Genomic DNA, 16537 nt, shown 5'->3' with positions numbered 1-16537 from the left:
AAATGGAAGACATGACCACTCCGCGGTATGATTAAGGGGATTTTTTTTTTTTTACTGTAGATAAGGGAGACATGAACTAGAGTATGTTTATGGCAGGGAAGGAGGTGCCAAGGGCTAGGATGCCAGGATAGACTTGGAAATCTGCAACAGGCCATACTGAGGGAGCCTGGATGCCAGCATGTGCTTTGGTATGCTAATAGGCACCACGATGTGTCCTTTGCCAGAGGTAAGGGAAGGACTCCTTTTGGTAGTTCCCAAGGAAGGCTGGCTTTATCTAACTGCCCGAAAGCCTCCTGTAGTCCAGGTTGAGCCTGTTTCTGCATATTTGGACTGCCTTTTGGAATTTGGGGAACTGGAGTTGCTTTTCGACCTAACAGAGACATCGTCAGTGCTCTGAGGTGGAAAAATGACTCTTGTTTGGGCAGCCCAGTTTTCCCCACTGGAAGTGGGTGTCTTCATTGTTGCCTCTTAATGCATCAAGCAGATAAAAGGTTTGCCTTACTTGTTCTAAGTAAATCAGCTTTCACCAACTAAGCCCATGCTTTTGGGCAATACTATCAGTTTTCCAGGAGACAGCTGTCAAACATTCCTGCAGGGCCAGAGAAGAATTTGCATGTGCTGAGGTGTGCTAATGCCTGTTGCCTGCTCTTCAGCTGGCTGTGGGCCCTTTTGACAACGGTACCACCTGCCAGAATCCAAGTGGCAGAGCTTCACTTGAGAATGGAAGAAACTCCCTAGAGAGACGAGAAATGGATGTGTAACACCACAAGGCAGAATACGAGGGCTTAATGGCGTCATACGGCACAACGGAGACCTTGTGTTTACTTGGGTTTGCATTGTGCCCACGTGGAGACTCTGAATGGGGGTGGGCTGCCGGGCATTTGGGAGCTGATACTTTTGCATTCAGCAAAATGTATCTGTGCCCTTCTTGGGAGCAATGTGCCCTCTCTTTCTGAGCAGCTGTCATGAGGCACGGGCTTATTCAGGTTGCTACATTTTGCAGTCTGGGCACGTTTGACCCACCAGGCCTTAGGTTCTAGTAGTACACAGCTCAAACAAGGTTTAGCCCTGAGGGAGGGGATGGGGGCAAAATCATTCAGACTGAGGCCCAAGAGAAATGGGAAGCCCTGGACCTGTGTTAAGAGCAGGGAAAGCTGCAAGGGCCTGCTGAGAAGAGCTCTCTAAGGTCCTGGAGGGGCCTCCTCAATTATCTTAAACTCCTCCCCCAGCCCCCACCTGTTCTGACGCACTGCCCTTTTCTGAGAAAGCCTAGTCGCTTACCAGAGCTTTCTTAGGTTCCCTGAAAACATGATGTCATTTCACATCCAAATCTTGAGCATCTGTAGAATTGGGTATCAGCAGGGGGTGGGGGTGGTGCCAAATATCATGGATCCCATTCCCAAGACATGAAGGGACCGCTAGGAAGATCGCAGTCTGTGACCTGTCGTGGTGCACCTGCACAGTCTCCCAGAAATCCCCGTCTAGACGGGTCTCAGTGGCCCGCAGTGCTAGAGTCTCAGAAGCATGCCTCAGTGGCCTTCTCTCCTCTCATTTCTCCTTCCCGCTCCCTTACTTTCTGGACTAACAGTCTGTAGTCATTCGCTCAGACATTGCACCAGATCCCCAAGAGCTTGAGGAATTAAACTCTCAGCATGTTGGAGGTCCAGAGTCTGCGCAGTGTTGGTTGGCAAAGCCGCTTTTCTCCTTAGGCTCCAGGGAACTATTGCATGTTTGTGGAGCTTCCAGAGGTTGGTGGCATTTCCTGGCACTCTCTTAACTTTTGCATCTGTCTTCTTTCCCCCTTCTCTTCTGGCTCTTTTCTGTTTCTTCTGTTAGAATGCTTGTTATTGTCTTCGGGCCCAACCAGGGACGCAGGGTGTTTAGTCATAGCTGCGAAGGTCCTTCTCTGCATGGGTTGACATCCTTGGGTTCTAGAGACCTGGATGCAGACATGTGCAGCAGGGGAGAAGGCCTTCTCCAACCCTGCCAGGTTATGACTTGTACTCACGTCTTGAAGATAGATTCTGAGCGATCCTGACCTAACGTGGGTCCCCCGGGGCAAACTGTCTCCCTCCGTCTGGATCCCGATTTTTTACATCTGGAGCAGCTGTGTGCAAGGGTTCTCTGTTTCAGTGACTTTCTTGTGCCTGATGTTGGGGTTAGGGAGTGGGAGTGGGATGCAGGGCCCCACCAGGTGGCAGTAAGGAGCCAGTCCCTAGCCACTAGGCTCTCAGGATGAGCTCCTCCCTGTGGCAGTAGGAATGGCTTACAGGCGTGACCAAGGTGGGCTGTTCCTCACCAGCTGGAGGGAGAGAGAAACTGTAAATACCATTTGTTTTTAAATACAAAGGAAGTGTTTAAATGCTAAACATCCCAACAGGAAATGTGGCCTTCTTGGTGCCTGGCTGGGCCTGCCAGCCTCTTTTGAAGGTTGCTTCAGCCCAAGTAGTAATTTGAAGTGTCAGACTTCAAAACAAACAAACAAACAAAAGCAAGACAAAACAGCGGGGACCAAGTGAGGGTAGGGGACCCTCAGTAACTACCTGCTTCTTCCCAACAGCTCAGTGGACTGCTTCAAGTGTGTGTGCGAACAGGAACAGAGACCCAAGCCAAGCTCACCTCTGCGGAGCTGCTGAGGGAGTACATTTCGGTAAGGAGTGAACAGCGGAAAACAGGCAGGCTCTTCCCTTTGAGCATGTTTTGATTTTTCTTTAAGGATTTATATAAATTTTAATTGTGTGTGTGTGTGTGTGTGTGTGTGTGTGTGTGTGTGTGTGTGTGTGTGAGAGAGAGAGAGAGAGAGAGAGAGAGAGAGAGAGAGAGAGAGAGAGAGAGAGAATGGAGGCCAGATGTGTTGGGAGCTGGAGTTCTAGGTGATTGTGAGCCACCAGCGTGGGTGCTGGGAATCAAAGTCTGGTCCTCTTAACCACACACGCTCTTAACATCTGGGCCATCTTTCCAGCCCCTGTTTTGTTCTTTCCCTCTTTTTTTTTGGGGGGGCCTGGTGTGTGAATGGTAACTGGTGTCTGACCCGTCCTGTTAAAACCTGTATTCACAATCCAATCCAAAATTTAGAGCCTTACTTCAGTTCCTGAAAATTAATATTTGATTAGAGTTATAAATAGCAAAAGAAGATCAGCCCACCTCGTCTTTGAAAGTAATGTAGGAACACAGCTGTCCTGAGAAAGATGTCTGCATGAACCCAGTCATCACTTTCGTGGGCCTTTGCACAATGTTTGGCCCCCTTCGCAAGCTTAATTCAACACTGCTACACATTTTAAAATTCAGAACATTCAATTTCCTGTTTAAAATGCCCTCATAATTTGTTTTAACATACAAACCTTCCTGGGTGTGCGTATTCTAGTTGAGCTTATGGATGCGGTGGGCTCACAGTTCTTGCAACAGTTCCACATGTAAGCAGAAAGCTTTTGACTGGACACCACATTTCAATTAATTATCCAAGTATACATTTTAAGTTAGAATCCCAAGCCCAAATTCTGTAAATACTGAAATATTTGGAGCATAAAATAAGCAGATTCTTTAAGCCAAAAGCATTGCTAGTGCAGTATTGTTTCTCTTTAAATGCGTTTATCTTTAATTCCGAATCTTCTAGGGTTTCAAAATACCCGGAAAAAAAAAAGTCCCCTCTAAGAAGGCAAATGTTTTCTCAGCTAATTGAAGTCATTCACTGACTAGACTTGGGCTGGCCAGTTAGCCTGATGGAAGCCAAGGGCCTCCTTGTGCTGAGAGAGCTGTCCTAAAGTGAGCCGTGGGGCTGGTCTCCTAATGGGGCCGGCTTTGTGCTCATTCGAGTGGGAGGTTGGGTGCCTTTGAAGAAAAGTTCAATTTTTTTTTCTGTTGAGCTCTAAAGATTTTTGAGCTTGACCTTCCCCACACTTTGCCCCTTCCTATCCCAGCACCACAATGGCTTTTGTAGACACTGAAATTAGATTGAGTCCTGCAGATCTCATGGTTTGCTGTGGATTTGTCCCACAACTTCAAGGTCATCGTGTTGACACTAACCCAGGCCACGAGGCTCAGGTGTCAGCTGTCTCCTGCTTAGCCTCCTAAGTCATCCATCCTTCCTTCACTAAGCTCCAGCCCTACACGAGTTTTCTTTTTATTCCTGGAGTTTCTCAAGGTTCTTCTGGCTGCCAGGCCTTGCAGTACCTGTCTGCCCTGTCTAGAAGGTCCTGGACAGAAACCCTTGTAGCTGTCATCCTTTCCACCTTCCTGGCCTTGGTTCTAGTGCCACATCCTCAGAGATGTCTTCCTCAGCCCTCACATAGTTTTATTCCACTTGTCCCACCTGCCAAACAAGTCCCTTTCTGCATTTTATTACAATATTCTTTTTTATTACCTAATGTACCCCATTAAAATGTGACCTGCTTTTTCACGTAGAGTATCTCACATAGCCCACACTGTCCTGGAACTCTCAATCTTCCTGCATCAGCATCCTGGATGCTATAATCACAGGCTATAATTGTAGCACCACACTGGGCAGAACGTGTGTTCCTTGAGTACAGGATTATGGGTCTCGCTCACCGCCACAGGCACCAGCGTTGCCTGCTGCGGAATGAGTGAGCTAAGTCAGCGGAAACCCGTGGCTGTTGAGTTGGTCAATGGCTTTTCTGCTTTTCAGACTTGTGTTCCTGAACACACTCACCCCTTCAAAGTGGGGACGTGTCCCAAAGACTGGCCAAGCCGTGGGGAGATAACCTTCAAGGACTACCGCATGAGATACCGAGACAACACCCCTCTCGTTCTTGATGGGCTGAACTTGAACATTCAGAGCGGGCAGACGGTTGGGATTGTGGGAAGAACAGGTTCTGGTGAGGACAAACTCTGAATTTATTTCTTCCGGGTTGTTGGTTTGGATGTGTACTGGTTGAGCTGCTTAAGCCACATCAGAGAAAGGAACATGAGTGCTGGATTCATCGTTATTCCCCCCTCAAATCTCTTTACTGTAAATTAGGGTTTCAGGTTGATCGGGTGTGGAGAGTTGGAAGCAAATACATAGTAGTTTTTGAATTAATTAAGTGAGAATAATTCTGGAGAAATGAGGCCCAGAAGATGAGTTATACGCTAAAGGCCTCTGCGGGGACTGGCAGGTTAATGGTGTTAGGGCAGCCTGGTCCCCCAGAGTGAGGGTTGTCTGCCTGCAAAGGCATCCACATGGAGCCAGTTTCATTGCATTAAAAATTCCCTTAATTAAATGCCTGGCCATGATGGAAGTGGAAACTGCTGTTGGAGTCGTTGTTCCTGCTCTCATTGTCCCCAGGAAAATCATCACTCGGCATGGCCCTGTTTCGTCTGGTGGAGCCAGCCTCTGGGACCATCTTCATTGACGAGGTGGATATCTGCACCGTGGGTTTGGAGGACCTCCGAACCAAGCTGACGATGATCCCCCAAGATCCTGTCCTGTTTGTAGGTACAGTAAGGTAGCTGTTTTCAATCATCGTGCATTCCTGTTTGGAGACGGTGAAACTGGGCCAACCAGCAGCTGAGAAACTGCCGGGCTGTGGCTGTTCTTGGCAGTCTTAGCTCAGGGAACTGGCCTGCGCAGGCACGCGGAAGCCCTGTCGGGTTTTGATTAAAGCTTTAGGAGGAGCTGAGGAACGGTGTCCTGAGTCTTGCTGGTATTTCAGAAACTCTATTATTATAATATTATATCATCACACCATTAACATCAACATATTATTAGTAGTGATATTAATAGTTTTAATAACATTAGCAATACTATTATTGGTGGTTTTATTACACATTGACTGAGCAGATACCACAGGTGGTCCACACAGCCCTATTTTATGCCTGTGCTCTGGCATTGCATCACAGTCAGCAATGACCAGTCTCAGAAGTGCCCCCGAGTGCACAGCGGACTGACTCCCGAGTCTGCATGTGCAGCAGGCTTTGGGCAAGCACATTCGTTCATTCCTGCCATAGCACAGAAACTGATCGAGTACAAGAAGACCAAGGTTGAGACTTGCACAGGTTCAAGACCTGCTGTCAAAACGCAGGGGGACCCGAGTATCTCAGCTGGTCCAGGGAGAGGGAAAAGTCCTCCCATCAGGCACTGGATGAAACAGGGAGATGCTATAGAGCTGGTCATATGAGAGCTACAATATGGACCTCCAAACACTTGATTTGCATTCCTGGGTGGGGCCTGGAATCTGAAGCCACGCCTCTTGTCCTGGAGGCTGAAAGGGGTGCTGGTCCAAGTTTCTTGTACCCGCTTCTTTGCCAAGAACTTGTATAAGGTCCAGCATGTTTTGTGGTGTGGTGATGCTGTGGACCCTGGGGTGGTTGTGTTTTGTCTCCTACTGGTGGGGTCTCTCACTCCTTCCTGCCTCCAAGGTCTCTGTTCCATCACAGAGAGTTATGGGTCCTTGGTCTTATGGCCTGGGCTGAGCAAGCTCCTCCCATCACAACTCTTCTTGTCCACCCATGGGCCTTCGTGACATCACGTCTCCCCATCCTCTCGTCTTCACCATGCTCACCATCATCTCATCCTTGAGAATCCAGCTTGCTTTCCTTTGCTTCATCGCAGGTTCAACTTGGATCCCTTGGGCAGTCACACCGACGAGATGCTCTGGCATGTTTTGGAGAGAACATTCATGAGGGACACAGTAGGTTTCTGGGGCTGCCCCGATGAGTCCATTCCCAACTCCACTGCCCCAGACACCTGGTCCCTGGGCCAGCACTTGGCCAGGCTTATTTGCAGGAGTGACACATGTCAGTTCACTTCAGTTCAATCCTTAGTTGTTCCTGGTTAGCAAAAACAAGCACAGTGGTATTTGTTAGCTCTCTGGCTGATCCGGGCAGCAACGCTACACATCATCTCTCATGGTCCCCTGCACAGCCCTCGGTGGCTGGTGCTGTTATCCTTCATTTTCAAGATGACAAAATTAAAGCTCAAAGAAGTGACGTGTCCATGCCGGGTCCATCTGGGTCCAGAGTGAGGGAGGGCCATGTTACTTGGCCTGTGGCCTCACCAGCTTCATCAGAACAGAGTGAGGAACGGGTGTAGCTTGTGCGATTGCAAGGGTGGCTGGTTCGAGATGTCCATGACATAAGACCTTGTCCTGCTAGGAGCCCCAGCTGAGGTCAGTAGCACCAGGGCGCCGAGGCAAGCACCTCCCAAAGCCACTTTAGTTTGTTGCGATGGGCAGGCAGACTTTGTCTCCGCCTTCTGAAAAACTCTCCTGTCCCATCTGTTTTATCCATGAAAATTGCGACCCCGAAGCCCATTTGCTTAGACGTTCTCGGGAAGCGCATGCCTGTTTTGTCCTTTCTGGTGAACCACACCGACTTTACATTATCAAAGTCTCCCTCGCCCTGGCCCTCCCTAGTGCCTGTTTGCAGGGTCGAAATGGTTGCTGCTTTGCACTTTCTTTTCCATTGTAAGATAAAGCAAGCGGACGAATGCGAGAGGAGGGGGCAATCAATAAGACGGTGCAGGACAATTTTATAGATCATCAGCATAAATGTGTCATTTTCCGTGTTTTATAGATAATGAAACTCCCGGAGAAATTAGAGGCAGAAGTCACAGAAAATGGGGAAAACTTCTCAGTAGGGGAACGCCAGCTGCTTTGTATGGCCCGAGCACTTCTCCGTAATTCAAAAGTAAGGAAACAGCATGGGAAATGGATTGGTCAAATTCTGGATCTTCCCCGTGGTGCCGCTCCACCCGGGAGGCAGAGACGCAAGCCTGTCTTCCGGCAAAGACAGAGCAAGGCAGCAATTTAAAAGCCGATCACTGTCTCTTAAGACAAAGTTGTGAGGGGTAAAAAAAAAATTGAAAAATAACAGCCGTTTTCAGGAGCGCCACCTTCCTTATCCGGGCTTCACGATGGGAGGTCTCGCTTATGTGGTCTCCCCATTCTCCTAGGAAGCTTGAGTTTGGAAAGTATGATCTCAACTTTTTCTCTTTGTCCCTGAATAATCCCGAGTCCTCAGGCATAGTACCTGAACACTCAAGCCTTTAGAGTGCTCGCTTAAAAGATTCAGAAAATTTGCATTTGCTTTTCAGAATGGCTTACAGCCTTCCTGATTCTGAGAAAGAGAATGACAGTTATCATTGTCATTATTATTTTTTTTATAAATCCTATTTTCTGGGGACTGGAGAGATGCTCAGTAGTTAAAAAATGTTTGCTGCTCTTCCAAAGGATCTGGTTTCAATTCCCAGTACTCAGATCATGTGGCTCATAGCAACCTGTAACTCCAGCTCCAAGAGGTCTTACACCCTCTTCTGGACCCTGCCTGCACTTGCATGTACAAGTATATGCACCCGCACACAGACATGTACACATAACAATTAAAGAAAAACAAAGAAATCCTGCTAGTTGGGTATTCATCAGTGTGAATCCACTTCATACGTGCCCAGGAGGTGTTCACAGAAGGAAAGGAGACCGTTTAATGCCCTTGGTGGCACCATTCACTGTGAGGTAGCTACGAGTTTTCATGCTTTGTGTGAATAAGACGTGAACTCTTCACGTAAGAGGAGATTAGGTCACTTGGCAAGGTCAGGAATATTTAGGGGTTGAGGTTAAGCCTTCAAATTGTAAACTCCACACAGTGCTTTGGCAGTCAGAAGGATGCTCCTCTCAACTCCAGAGTGGTGTCCTTGTCATGTACCCCGAATTCGTATGCTCCCCCATGTGGCAAAGGGGACCTTGCTATTAGGTTAGGACAGTAAAGATCTTGAAATAGGAGGATTATCTGGGTGGGTCTAGTGTGTCCTGTTCCCATGTGTCTCTATAAGACGCAAGCAAGAGCATCAAAGAGGGCAGATGTGATGTCAGGAAAGGGCGGGGCGCTGAGGAACACAGGCAGCCCGCAGATGCTGGAAAAGGCGGAGGGAAGGCAGTTCCCAGTCTTGATTTCAGATTCCCAGGTTCTGGAAATGTAAGATGCAAATTTGGGTTGCTGCAAGTCTCCAGGAGAGGTAATTTATCCCAGCAGCTCTAGCAAAGGAATACAGGTGCGGCGGCCAGGCCCACGCTGGCTCATTCTGTGTGCACACTGTACTGCAGAAAGCCCTCACCGCGTCTCTTCCTTCCTACTTGCAATGTGTGGTGCTTCCTCCTTCCTCCTGGCAATGTTTGAATAAACTACTCGAAGAGAGGAGAAAATACAGTCTTGTTCTGCTGGCACATTCCCCTGAGGAAGATGACGGGTGCGGTTGGACTTTATTTCTGGCCTTTTCTGCAGGTTTTCAAGATGGGCGCTTCGTTTATTGTGTTTGCCTTTTAGGACAGAACGGAGGCTATGCCTTTTCCTCTTTGCACAGCTTTGGCTTTTTACAGTGCTTCTTCCTTAACAGATCATTCTCCTTGACGAAGCTACCGCCTCCATGGACTCCAAGACGGACACCCTTGTTCAGAGCACTATAAAAGAGGCCTTCAAAAGCTGCACGGTGTTGACCATTGCCCATCGCCTAAACACGGTTCTCAACTGTGACCTTGTTCTGGTCATGGAAAATGGGAAGGTGCAGGATGTTCTGGTTGGAGTTACCTCCTCAAAGGCTTCCCCGGTTAGGGCTGTATGGTGTGTCACTTTTTTTTTTCTGAAAATTTCAGTTCTTCTCTGCTTTTCAGGTGATTGAGTTTGACAAGCCCGAAGTCCTTGCTGAGAAGCCTGACTCTGCATTTGCGATGTTACTAGCCGCAGAAGTCGGACTGTGATGATCCCACAGTTATTGGAGAGGAGGCAATGGATGGGTGAGAGGAGAATCCTGAAGGTGGAGTCTTGAGGCCCTAGCCACGGTCCCTCCCACCATGGCGCACAGGGTGAGCTGGGACTGAGATGAGTCCCTTGCTCTGTCCAGCCCTTTTGGTCACCCCCTGTGGCAGACTCAGGGCTGGTTCTGGATGGTGAAGAGTGCAGACAAAACTGGTGGGTGGGAAGCTGCCTCTCACCTCTGAAAACCCCAAAGGTCCCTCACGTGTTCCCACCAACACTGAGTAGTGCCCGAGAATGGGTACATTCTAACTTTCTGCAAAAACTAGTCACGGCAAACAACGGGAACATGCCCGAGGCTGGAGTTCGCAGGATTTGCAGGATTCCTCATTTCTGTTGCCAGACAAGGAAAGAGAAAGTTGTTTTTTCCGTTTAACTTCATCTCACTTTTGTCCCGACTACGTGACATGCAGGAACTGCGCGCGTCCACAGCACAGAAGACAGATGATAGTGTTTGGCATGAGACTTTTCAAAGAAATCATATTGTATGTTGCAGTTGATCTGTTAAAATAACCAGAAAGCAAAACACTGGGGTTTCTGAATAAATGACATTTTTATATCTTCTTTATCGGTCATTAAAATGCAATAAGAAACTAAATGACCCTGAAATGTTGCCTTGCAATCATGTGCCTGAAGATGTCTCTATTTGAACTATTCCTTCTCTTAGACCCTCGCTGCCAGCTCTGGCTTGGCAATGAATCTATACAGTTGTTCACCAACCTCAAGGTTTTCTGTGAGGATCATAGAAAAGACATGCCCAGTAGCCCCAGTGTGAGTACTGCTAATTTATAATGGCATTTGTCACTCTTTGGGAGTGAAGGCCCGCTTTCTCTTTCCGGTGAGGGTGAAAGGTCTTGACGTTTGAATGAGGTTCCCTGCACTTTCTTTCCAGTCCTAGGTACAACATACAGCTGTGTGGCCGACAAAGCTCCTCCCGAGTCTTGGTCACATCCTACCTGTTCCTCACAAACCCGGAGAAAGGCACTTAGGAACATTCAGGAAATGCTGATGGCAGGCCCATTCTGTCTGCCTATGTCACCAGCACGACAGAAGATTAATCTGGGAATTTCTGTCAGACAAGCTATGATGGTTCTTGACTGTCAACTTGACAGGACCTAGAATTATCAGGAGCTAGACCTTGGGGGATGTCTGGGAGGGAGTTTCTAGATTAGGTCAGCCGGGGTGAGATCTACTCTAAATGTGGATGGCAGCTTTCATGGGCTTTTGCCGCTGCCATGACGAACTGCACTTGCTTGCAGGGAGGGCCGCCCAGAACCAACATAACCACACAGAAACTGTATTAATTAAATCACTGCTTGGCCCATTAGCGCTAGCTTTTTATTGGCGAACTCTCACATCTTAATTTAACCCATTTTTATTAATCTGTGTATCACCACGAGGTTGTGGCCTACCAGCAAAGTCTTAGCAGGTTTACCTCCATCTGTGGATCCATGGCGTCTCTCTGACTCCGCCCTTATTTCTCTCAGCGTTCAGTTCAGTCTACTTCACCTACCTAAGTTCTGCCCTATCAACAGGCCAAGGCAGTTTCTTTATTCATTAATAATAATCACAGCACACAGAGGGGACTCCCACATCATGCACTCCCTTAATAGGTCAGAATAAGTCCTTGGTTCTTCAAGTTGCTTTGCCAGGTGTATTTTTTTTCACAGCAGTAACAAAAGTGATTCACACAGACAGCCAGAACCGAGGAGTGGTACTGTTGCTCTAACAGGCCTGACCACCGTGTCGTTTGTAGGTTTTTGGAGCTAGTGTGTGGGAGGAATGTGGAAGAGTCTGGAATCTGGGTCAGAGAAACCCTAGAGTACCGTAAGCAGAGTTAAAGGGGCATCCTAGTGGGAGTCTGGAAGAGCAGAACGCCAGCAGAAATGAGGACAGTAGAGGCCCTGCTTGTGAACGCGCAGACGAGAGCCGGGCTAGAGGCTCTTCACGTGTGTTTGGCAGATCATGTCACTGCGTTCTCCTTGTGCCCTGAGAACTCAAGAGAGGCTGGATCAGAAAGCAATGGATGGATTTGTTTAGTGGGAGGAATTTCAAGAAAGGATAGCATGCAGGCTGGACTGAGAAGCCTGAATTGAAAATGATCTTAAAGGGGCTCCCTGCCCCCAAACAACTGTCCAGGGACGTGTCTCTCTGGGATCAGCACACAGAGGCCTCTGCAACTGTTTCCCAAAGGGGCCAGGCTGCATCTTGAGCAGGTAGCAGAAGTTGGCAGTGTTGTTCACATGGTACAGTTTTCCATCTTTGGTGGAAGTCAGGGGTCTTGGCTTATCTCCAGTAAGCAGGGAGGAACACTGCTTGTTGACTTGTTCTCTGTAGCTTTTGTAGATTGCCTAGGCCATGTGCATAGGGAAGATGTCCCACAGTGGGCTGGGCCCTTCTATGTCATCACCAGGCGAGACAGTTCTTCACAGGTGTGGTCTCTAGCCAGTTTGACCAAGGCAATTCCATAACTCAGCTTCCCCCTTCCAGGTGGTCCCAACTTGTGTCCAGTTGACCATAAAAATTAACCAGTGCACCCACTGTGTATTTTCTGAAGCTATGTAACTTGCTTTTTTCTTTTACAGGAGGAGCTCGGCCTTGAGTCTCTGAAGAGTTGAACTTTGTATCGTAATTGTCAAAAATTATGGGGACCATTGAAGATGAAATGAATGTGTCCCTCATAATGAAATGGTTGTGAGCCTGTAGGGACCAGGGGACCAGAGTAGTATCAAGTTGGCAGGATAGGTTTATGATGGCTAATATGACAGGATCTGGAACCATACAGAAAGCAAACCTCTGGGCACGGCAGTGAGGGAGTTTCTAGATCAAATTCATCAAGATGGGAAGACCCTAATGTAGGTGGCACCAACCCATGGGGTAGAACCCTGGACTGGACACAATGGAGAAATGAAATGAGCTCTATTTTAGTATTTCTCTGCTTCCTGGCTTTTCTAACTCTGCTTCTTCTATATGTTCTCCACCATAATGGACCACATTCCTCCTTAAGGTACTTCTTGTTGGGTATTTTGGTTACTATAAGAAAAGTAATTAATAACCTATCCAACAGTCAGCATGGCAAAGGCTGAGCTGGTAAGGTTTATCTCCAACCAGACAGCCTGCATCCAATGTCTGAACAGGCTCCAGGCTAGACTAGAGGATGAACCAGAGCGGTTGGCCCCAGGAGGAGGTCCTCGTCAAGTATGCTAAAGCCCTTGGTCAAGCATTTCTACTGGATCCTTCCATCAGCAGATGGGGGTACCCTCAAAAGGGTGTGGCTGAAAAAGTCAAAATTCGGGTGATTCCTTTCATGGGTAACTTTCTGGCAATTGTGGGCTTCCTACAAAGGGACACTTTTGTCATCAGACTTAGCCACAGGGCTCTGGACAGGTTGCATAGCTCTTTGGTAGATGCCCCATGACTCCATTGACGTGACAACCTGACTTGGCTATCCCTGGTGGCCTTGGGAATCCACGGCAGCTATGGGATGTGGGTGAAGGATGCCTGGTTGTCTACTGACTTGGAATCAGACTTGACAGTCTGTGGCTTCAAGGAAAGGCTTTCACAAGGGCGAGGGCAGGCTGCTCTCTCAGACTTTGAAAGAGATGACTCACCCTCCATGGCTCCTTTCTGCCCGTGCTCTTCCGGCTGTGCTGGCAGGAGAGAATACTGATATTGATCCTGATGTTTGCTGAGCCTTTGCAGTGTGCCAGACACCATGATAAGCAGTTTTTCATGAATCATTTCACCTAATCCTTACCTCACCCCGAGGAATGCAAGATGAGGCTTCCTGAGGATACGGGTTTAGCTACAGGCACACAGAAAGGAAGGGGAAAGCATTTGAACCCTAGCCAATCTGATGCCTGGGGTTTTGCTCCTAAACTCTCTTCCCCATGCTCCTGGGCCTGCACAGAGGCAGTGACACTTGTCAGTGTCACATGGGGGAGAGCAACTTCTGGGAATGTGGTTGTTGGCATATAGAACATGGGATAGTTTCAGTGAAATCCCTTGACCTCCACCACTTGGCGTCACTGGAATTGTCATCCAGGGCCACACAGACTATGTTGAATGGCCTGGGGTCTTCATAGTAGGTGTGGCTTGTTGAATTATTACCACGTCTTCAAGGAATATCTACCTACCATGGTCTGAAGTTTATGTCCCTTATATGTTGAAACCTAATCAGAAGTATAATAATAATAAGAGTGTTGGCTTGTAGAGAGATTAGGTTATGAGGGCAGAGACCTCATGAGTGGGATTTGAGTCTCTATGAGAAAGGGTTGACAGAGTTTGTTCACTGCGTTAACCATGGAGGACACATTTTCATGAAGTAGACAGGCCCATCCGGTACGGTTTCCAGTTCCAGAACTATGAACATTCAATTTCTGCTGTTTACAGATTACCTGGTCTATGGCATTTTGTTATAATGGCATAGGCAGTACTAGTGTTGTACGAGTGATGGGGAAACTGAGGAACTGAGATGGTGGGTGACCCCACTGTTGGAACATGAACAGCAAGCAGGCTGTTTTAGTAATTGCTTTTCTTATCGCTACTTTAAAGTACATGGCAGAAATAGTTGACGGGAAGAAAGACTTATTTGAGGTGGCAGTGTCAGAGGGTCCATCATTGTACGGAAGGCACAGTGGACCATTTTAGTTTACCTCATGGCAGGCTAGGAAGTAGAAGGCAGGAAAGGAAGTGAACGACCAGGAATAAGATGTCCCCAAAGACCCATCCTAGTGGCCTACTTTCTGTGGATTTTTCCTTGCTTTCCAAGTCCCTAGAACCTTCCAGACTCATTTCACCATCCGAGAGAACCAAACAGTCAAGCCACAAGCCTATGGGGGACATTCCTTAGCCACACTGAAGCATCTGCACTACTAAATTCCATGTAATATTGGTGGCAACCTGGCACCTCAGGGGACAAAATAAGTGTTCAGGGTTGAAAAGCTCATGTATTGGTCAGACTCAGTTACGCTGCAGTAACAAGTGACCCCACATCCCAATGGCTGACCTCTCGTTCCTGTGACAAGTTGATCGAAGGTCAGAGATGGTTGTTCTTTATCCTCCTCGCTGTTGTGAGGCAGGCTGCCTGGAATAGCGTCAGTCTCGTGCCAGAGGACAGGTGGGTGTGGTAATCAGGGACAATGCTTATCACTTTAGCCTACATTTCACAGGCAACACAAGTCATGTGGCCACTCCTATGTTCAACAATGCTCCCTCTGCAGGAAGGGGCACAGAAGCCCAGCTTGTCCTTGGAGGAGGTTGTACAGCCCAGGTGTCTTCTTTGGAGTGGGAGCAAAGGTTCCAAACAGTATCACAACCTACCTCAGCCTAGGTTTGGATCTTTGTCCTGCTACCGTGACACCGTCCTCTTCTGGGCTTCCATCCCCTAGTCTGAAGAACTGGGGCTTTAGATGGGTGGCGATGTCTTTTCAGTCTTGACTTTCAATTTAGGAGAAATAAGGACAATTTCTAGAGTGTTGACAGAGTTTAGACATCCAGAGGACTCCTCATGGCCCCCCATCTATTAGTTTCTCAAAAGTTAAATGTGTAAAGTTGAACAAAGTTGAGCCAAGTTCTTCACCTTGCCCTGGCATCTGTTTGGAGGCTCGCTACGAAATAAGAAGTTCTGTGAGATTTTATTCCCATTTATCTTGGCCTTTCAGCCTTGCAATGCTATGATTCATCTGCCCACTGGGCGCTCTTTTGCCCCGTGTTGTGAATTAGAACCTCTTGAATAGCCTCAACCGATGCCAGCAGGGAATGGAGGGAGGCACTTACATTGTCATCATAAATTAGTAACAAATCGCTCACGACATGATTTGTATTCAATGGTATCCTGTGTTTGAGAATAGTTGGAATATAATAGGGATGCAGAGTGACAGTCACAGGCCAGCTCTATCCAGTCACATTTTATAGACATGAAGATTAACTGGAAAGCACCCAAACATATTTGTAGATAGGCTCTCTGCAACAGCTACCACATTCTAATGGCAGAGTATGGTGGTTGGACCAAATGTATGACCTCAAAGCAGAAACGTTTGCCGTTATGGCTTTATACAAAGTCAGTTCACGGACTCCTGGTGTGGGCATGTGAGAGGAAAATGTCCCGGCTGTTGTGGAGGGTCCTGGAAAGTTTGCCCTCCATCACCCAGTCTGCATGGGGTTCTGAAGCTCTGGCAGCTATCTCGGGAACATGGAGCAATGGGGCAGGCCCTTGCTTATGACATTGACGTGCAGATTACCAGCCACACAGTCCCCTTGCCTCCAGCCTTGTTGAGAGAAGCCATTGCTTCTCCATTGCTCAAGCCATCTTAGGTTGCAGCTCCCAGTATCACAAACAATGCAGAGGGCTCAGCCTGTCCTTCCTGGGGCTCTGCTGATAGTGACCAGAGGAAACCACAGCCGCTACTCTGCACGCAAGTCCGGCTTCCTCCAACTTAGATGTGGTCTAAAGGGTCATCAGCTTGTCCCTGCTCTGCCCTCCCCACCGCCCTCCCCACTGTCCCCGCTCTGCCCTCCTCGTTGCTCCCAGCCAGAGAGACAGCTCAGATTTTCTGCTTCTGATCAAGTAAACGATTCTGAAGCTGGCCCAGGATCATTGGGAAAGCCATGAGCTGTTGTTTGCTAAGAGTTGGAATCACACTGGCTGGTGCAGCACGATTTAAAAAGAATTGAAAAATGCAAGAGGTCAGTTGGGGTCAGATGGATGAACAAAGAAACCACTTTTCTTTTGGCGCTGTGCAGAAGGTCACCTCTGGGAGAGGCTAAATGGAGCACTAAGATCTTCAAATGAATGTCG

General features: G+C 48.0%; 1 protein-coding gene across 2 annotated transcripts in view; it reads left to right on the top strand.

Moving 5' to 3' along the window:
* LOC142852227 (ATP-binding cassette sub-family C member 12) overlaps positions 1 to 10333 on the top strand; it is a 66866-nt gene extending 56533 nt beyond the window's left edge. Inside the window, exons 15-21 of one of the 2 annotated variants that reach the window (XM_075976781.1) lie at positions 2561 to 2650; positions 4643 to 4832; positions 5282 to 5441; positions 6548 to 6626; positions 7510 to 7623; positions 9323 to 9487; positions 9597 to 10333. In XM_075976781.1, the coding sequence (XP_075832896.1) occupies positions 2561 to 2650; positions 4643 to 4832; positions 5282 to 5441; positions 6548 to 6626; positions 7510 to 7623; positions 9323 to 9487; positions 9597 to 9683 (885 nt within the window). In that variant the 3' untranslated portion in view covers positions 9684 to 10333. The remainder of the gene's footprint in view (positions 1 to 2560; positions 2651 to 4642; positions 4833 to 5281; positions 5442 to 6547; positions 6627 to 7509; positions 7624 to 9322; positions 9488 to 9596) is intronic. The other variant, XM_075976782.1, reaches the window with a different exon arrangement.
* Positions 10334 to 16537: the final 6204 nt, after the last annotated feature.

The sequence above is a fragment of the Microtus pennsylvanicus genome, chromosome 6 (assembly GCF_037038515.1).
Source record: "Microtus pennsylvanicus isolate mMicPen1 chromosome 6, mMicPen1.hap1, whole genome shotgun sequence".
NCBI classification, from domain to species: Eukaryota; Metazoa; Chordata; class Mammalia; order Rodentia; family Cricetidae; genus Microtus; species Microtus pennsylvanicus.
The sequence above is the reverse complement of the archived record's forward strand: the minus strand, read 5'-3'. Positions and strand labels throughout refer to the sequence as shown.